Source organism: Malania oleifera, chromosome 7 (genome assembly GCF_029873635.1).
Source record: "Malania oleifera isolate guangnan ecotype guangnan chromosome 7, ASM2987363v1, whole genome shotgun sequence".
Lineage (NCBI taxonomy): Eukaryota > Viridiplantae > Streptophyta > Magnoliopsida > Santalales > Ximeniaceae > Malania > Malania oleifera.
In genome coordinates this window covers 1,880,558-1,887,184 of record NC_080423.1, presented here as the reverse complement: position 1 = coordinate 1,887,184, position 6,627 = coordinate 1,880,558, and the positions used below count along the sequence as shown (strand labels likewise).

General features: G+C 34.6%; 1 protein-coding gene across 3 annotated transcripts in view; it reads left to right on the top strand.

The window, feature by feature from the left end:
• The window catches only part of LOC131159997 (DNA-directed RNA polymerase III subunit 2), a 130,364-nt gene that overhangs the window by 7,133 nt on the left and 116,604 nt on the right, over nt 1-6,627 (top strand). For all 3 annotated transcript variants that reach the window (XR_009137907.1, XM_058115266.1, XM_058115267.1), the window contains 3 exons: nt 833-905; nt 979-1,069; nt 1,162-1,214. Coding sequence is in view for 2 of the 3 variants with exons in the window: in XM_058115266.1 (XP_057971249.1) it covers nt 833-905; nt 979-1,069; nt 1,162-1,214 (217 nt within the window). In the remaining variant the exon portion in view is untranslated. The remainder of the gene's footprint in view (nt 1-832; nt 906-978; nt 1,070-1,161; nt 1,215-6,627) is intronic.

The following is a 6,627-nucleotide window of genomic DNA, read 5'->3' as shown; positions in this document are numbered from 1 at the left end:
GAAGAATAACCATTCTTATTGAATTTCAAGAGACACGATTACAAGATAAATAGTAGAGGAAGGCCACAAAATCAGCAAATCAAATCACCACAAAATCAGCAAATCAAATCAGCAGATCTCTAGGCTAGAAAACAGGAAACTGAAACTACTAGAAACTGAAATAGTAACTTTAGATTTTAAAAAATAGAATTTCCTAATTTATTCCCTAGAAATCCCACACCTTTTATTTAAAAAATCCGTCCATGCAGTTGAGGTCTTTGTCTGAAGCTAGATAGTTTGGAACTATCCATATGCTTGATTTTGGCTGTTAGCTTGCTTTTCCTAGATTGGCCGCTTTCCTCTTATTTTTCTTAGAAAATTTTCATATGCGAGTGTGTGACTAAGAGTCAAATTTTCATATAAGAGAGTAAGGCTTGAGCTGTTTTTGAAGTTAATTTGGTGTGTTTGATTGGAGTTTGATCTTCAATCACTCTATTACTTCTGCTAGTCTGGGTTCGAGTAGGGTGGTCTTTCTTGCTTCATGTTGGTGTTCTGCCAATGGCTTTTCTAGAGTTGCTCTGTCTAGCTTGCAGAGAGATTGGGAGCATCACTTATTTAGTCTTGTCATATTCTGTTTTTTTGTCTTTGATAATTTATTTTCATTTTGTTTGTTTGGAGGATGCGTCTTAGCTCTTTCTTGTTTTAACAACTTTCTTTGTTATAAAAAATTGTTAATAATTTGTTTGTTCTGTTGTAGTTTAATGTGAATCTAGCAACTATTTACTCATAGCAGTGCTCTGCATTACAAAAGTCAAATCTAATTCCCTGTGTAATTGATATGCCATTGTTTTAGGTATGCTGCTCCGATATACGTTGACATAGAGTATATTCATGGAAGTCATGATCATAAAGTCAGAAAGAATAGGGTATTCAGAAATTATTGAATTGGTTGAAAATGCATCTCTATGGATGTGCTAACTGCTAAGTTTGCTTTTGCAGAGTGAAATTACAATTGGAAGAATGCCAATAATGTTACGGAGTTGCTGCTGTGTTTTATATGGAAAGGATGAAGCTGAACTTGGAAGACTTGGTTTGTGTTAATCCATTTGAATGTCTTGCATCTTTCTTGCCTTTGCACTTCCATTCTTATGTCATGGCCCATTGGCTTCTCATTGAATTTAGGTGAGTGCCCCCTTGATCCTGGAGGATACTTTGTCATCAAGGGAACTGAGAAGGTAATGTGCTGGTTGTTATTAAGCATCACTTTTCTATAGTGTGCAGAAGAGGATGCTATTTATCCCTTTAATATTATGTTTTTTTTTTTTGATTGTTGCACATTCATTTTTTGTTTTGATAACAAAAGAATATGATTTCATTAAAGAAGCAAGAATGCACAAAAAGGAGAATAAGAAATCCTCCTAAACAGAGCAGACAAAACAAAAAGTAGAAAAAAGAAATGGGAAAGACATCAATCAAGGCAACAAAAATGACCAATCCTGTTGTATGTCAGAGAAGCTCACTGCTTTGAAGCGCCCCGAACCATCATACCGAGCGAGGCTGAGTAGTGTATCTTATTCCATATCAAAGAAGTATTCAGCGTTGGTTCTAACCTACACATTATGTTCCAACCATAAACCCCACAACACTGCAAAAAATGCACATTTCCGTAATAATACAGCATACTTCATGATAAAGCTGCAAAAAGAGATGCACAACAATTGTCCCCTGAGAACAAATTATCCATGAGTTTGGGAAAACTCAACTTTCTCCCAATAAACCAAAAAATCTTGTTCCATGTTTTCCAAGCAAAATCGGAGCGCAGAAACAAATGAGAAGCTGTTTTTGAACTTTTAAAGCATAAAAAGCAGACATATGGAGATTGGAGAAAGTGCCTTTGAAGGTCATGTATTCTGCAACATACTTTGGTGTTAAACTCTATTAAACACAACCAACCAAATAAAAGCCTTAACTTTTTGGGGGGACTTTGGCCTTCCAGGTTTTTTTATTTGGCGGAAAGGGAAAATTAGCGCTAGTTGAAAGATCACAAAAAGATTTGCAAGGATAAACCCCCGAAGAATCCAAAGAATCAGAACAACTATCCAAACTAAATGAAAATTGGCAATTGTTTTTTTTATAATAAGAAAAGATGTATTAGGAAAGAGAATGCACAATCATAGAGAGGATGCTATATCCTCTAAAAGAAAAGAAAAAAAATAAAAAAATAAAATAAAAAACAGAACAAAAATAATATCTTCTACAATCAGCCAAGAAAACCCCTCTTTACTCCCTTCCCGTTGTAGGTCACCGAACATTTCAAATTGTCTAATTCCCTTTGACTTTCTTCACCTTTGATTTGTCACCGTCAAGCCTAACTTAATTTCCTCCTTGATTAGATAACATAAGGCCCAAGTCATCGAACAAACTCTAAGTTTCAAGGTCCTTCCTACAAATTTTTTGAATTGGAGCAGGCATGATTTCATCCTTTACCTTTTGTTCTTCTTTAGAACATTATCTTCAAAAAATATTAATTCCATCTCAGCATTCTAAAGGAGTAGGCAGCATGTAAAATAAATCCCTGAGCCGATCAGAAGAATCAAAAGAATAATCATGCTGATCCTGAATTTGGTCTAAAAGTAAGCCCCTATCATGATCAAAGTCATTACTATCTACATTATTGTCATCTGAAACATCCCCCCATCTCTTATATCCTTGCAGGTACTAGCCCTCTCACAAATTGGCTCCTCCACTATACTTAACGCACCTTTTGAATCTGAAACATCCCCCCATCTCTTATATCCTTGCAGGTACTAGACCTCTCACAAATTGGCTCCTCCACTGTACTTAACACACCTTTTGGATCTCTCTTAAGAATTTTTTTCTGTTATTTCACTAGGGATAGGTTTGGATCAAGGATTTTGTTCGGGAAAAAGGAAGGGGAAAGAAAATAAGAAGGAAACTCATTTTCCATTATATTTTCTTTTTATACCAAACACTACTAAGAATGAAAATTTGTTTTAATGTGATTAAAAATTAAGAAAAATAAAATGTCAACAATGCATAAAATCAAAATTTTGTTTGTTGATAATTTTGTTTGTTGATTTGTTATATTTTTTGTTTTCTTTCACACTTTCCTTGATAACCATACATGAAAAATTAAGATTTGCATGGGGGTTGCAAGTCAAATAAGAGAAAAAAAGATATACAAGAGAAATCCCTTGAAGGGCCTAAATGTGAATCCTTTTATCATTCCCTAAATGAACGTGGAAAGAATCAAGCAAACTAGTTAAAAGAGCCAACTCATCAATATCTCAATCGTTTAGACTTCTCTCGTATGGAAATTCCAAGAGAAACTATCCCTTTGCTAAAAAAAAAAAGGCTGTACCCAGTGCACACGGCTCCCACTTTGAGTGGGGTGTGGAACTCGATAAATAGGGGTATTATGAAGAATAGAAACTCGATAAAGTAAAGGCAGGGCAAAGCAATAGCCAATGCATCTCACAAATCCAAAGGTCCTCCCCAAAGACGAATTTGCTCTTCGTTACCCGCCAACGCCATGTACTAGATTTTTGGAGAGAAATAATCATAATTCTGAGATATAAACTAAGGACTCAGTTATATTAACCCCAACTTTAGCATCCTCCCATTTTGTAGTGAAGCAAATTTACTATGAATTACCTTATGCCAAAGAGAATTAGGTTCTAAAAGAAAGTTCCATAACCATTTCCCCATCGAGGAAATGTTTTTGGACACCAAATTACCATGACCCAAACCCCCTCCCTTTTAGACCTACACACAGTCTCCAACCTACAAGGTGATCTCTAACTCTGTCCCCCACTCGACTACAAAAAATCCCTCATTTTTTTCTCAAGCCTGCACATCACTCTCACAGGAATTCTAAAAAGAGAGAGATAATAGAAGGGAATGGAAGATAGACACATGTGGATAAGAGTAGTCCGATCGCCTAAAGTGAAGAATGCTCCTTTCCACCCATCCAATCTCCTAGCCGCTCTCTCAAAAAACATCCAAGAAAGAATCAGCATTAGGGTTACCACCTAATGGAACACAACAATAACAACAAGCCTTAAGTCCCAGTAGGTGGGATTGGCTACATGAATTCTTTTTTACCAATTCATCTGGTTCGGCATTTTCTTCTATTAGATTAAGGGCTATTAAATCCTTCCTCGTACCTCATTCCAAGTTATTTTAGGTCTAGCCCAACTCCTTTTTATGCTGGAAACAATATTTCACTCCTCACAGGTACTGTACTAGGCTTGCGTTTTAAATGCTCAAACCATCTAAGTTGCCCCTCCCGTATCTTGTCTTTGAATGGCGCTATGCCTAAATTATTGCGTATATACTCATTCCTTTAGTTTATCTTTTAATGTTCTACCACTCATCCACCTTAACATTCGTATTTTGCCACTTTTACTTTTTGTATATGTTATGTTTTTAGTTGCCCAACATTCTAAATATTCGATTGTTTGGGGTTATCGACAAAAGAGATTTGTCGAAGTCACTTGGAATTTGAGGAATTTTGAATGGCGTCCGGTTCTACATCGACAAGTAACAAGAAAAAAAGAAAGAAACTTTCATAAAGCATAGCTGGCCTTATAGTCATCTTATAAAATTTTTCATTTATTTTCAAGGGTATTCTACGATCACACAACTCGCCTGACGCACTCCTCCATTTTACCCAACCTGTTTAATTCTATGCATTACACCTTCTTCAATTTCACCTTCTACTTGCATAATTGATCCGAGATATCAAAATCTATTAGTGCTAATAATTTCTTGATTATCAAGTTAAATTGTCTCTCCACTACTCCTTACGTTACTGAAATTGCATTTCATATATTTTATCTTATTCTTAACTTATCCTATAACCTTTGGACTCTAATGTGGATCTCCAAAGTTCTAACTTAGATCCCACACTGTTCCTAATTTCATCAATTAACACAATATCATCCACAAACAACATACACCTAGGGATCTCGTTTTGGATATTCCTAGTAAGTTCATCAATCACTAAAGTAAAATGATAAGGACTCAAAATAGAACCTTAATGTACAATTATTGTGATTGGAAAATCTTTGGATTCCCTTCCTATAGTTCTAATACTGGTCACTATATCAAAGATATCCTTAATGACTTCAATATGTCTATTGCAAATTCCCTTCTTTTCTGAGACCCATAAAAACACTTTCTTATGTAATCTATCATATGCTTTCTCTAGGTCAATAAAAATCATATGCAAGTCCCTCTTCTTTTCTCTAAACTTTTCAGTTAATCTTCTTGAAAGATAAATAGCTTCTGTTGTTGGTCTCTTGGGCATAAAACCAAATTGATTATCTGAAATCCTTGTTTCTAGTCTTATTCTTTTAATTACCCTTTCACATAATTTCATTGTATGATTCATAATCTTAATTCTGTGATAATTATTACAATTTTAAATATCGCCTTTGTTTTTTGTATAAAGGTATTAACGTGCTTTTCCTCCATTCTTCTAACATTTTATTGGTTTTTATAATAATGTTGAAAAGGTTAGTTGATCAAACATTCTTTTATCCCCCAAAGTTTCCAAACTTCAATTGATATGGTATCTGGTCCTATTTCATTTTTTTAACGCCATCTTAACTAAAGACTCTAATTTTGTGAATAAATCTCCTTTTTTTTTGTCTTCTCCTCATTTGTCACTTCCAAGCTCAATTTTTCATTTTAAGCTCCACTGTCTAGTCCTGTTGTGTTGATTTATGTTACTATTTCTCTTCCATTTTTTAATATGTATATGTAATACTAGGACTCTATGTTGTGTAGCCAAACTTTCACCTAAGATAACTTTACAGTCCTTACAAGATAGACGATCCTCATTTCTAGTTAAGAAGAAATCTATTAGACTTTTATTATGCCTACTTTGTTTTGATAATTAAAGAAGAATTCATTATTAGAATAAGAATATACAACTAGTTATTTTTATGCTCACTCTTGAAAGTTATTAATTGTTCTTCCCTTTTTATAAAGCAAGTATTCAATGTAATTGTTGAATAATTCGGTAAAATGGAAAACCTAAAAACAATGATAGGTCTCTCCCTCTATTTATAATATATGTCAAGTACAATAGGAATGATTATAATACTTTTACTAACTCACACTTATTACTAACCAAACTCTAATGCATAATAATAATGCTAAATGACTAAATAACCATTAACACTCCCCCACAAGTTGGAGCATGTATATATATATATATATCATATGCTCCTAGCTTGTTACAAATGAATTTCACACGAGAACCTTCCAAGGCTTTAGTGAACTAATCAGCAAGGTGAAACTCAGACTTCACTTGAGGGATTTGAGTTTTTACAAGTTTCTCTCGAATAAAATGGCGATCAACTTCAATATGCTTTTCCCTCTCGTGGAAGACAAGGTTGGAGGCAACATGAATAGCAACTCGATTATCACACATCAACTCCATAGGCTAAGAATGTGGAAAACCCGGGTCTTTCAACATGTTTTTCAGCCAAACAAGTTCAAATGTAGTGTGCGCCATAGCCTTGTATCCTGACTCAACACTTGACATAACCACCATAGTTTGTTTCTTACTTTTCCAAGACACTGAATTACCAAGTCGGTTAACAGGGTCAGTGGATA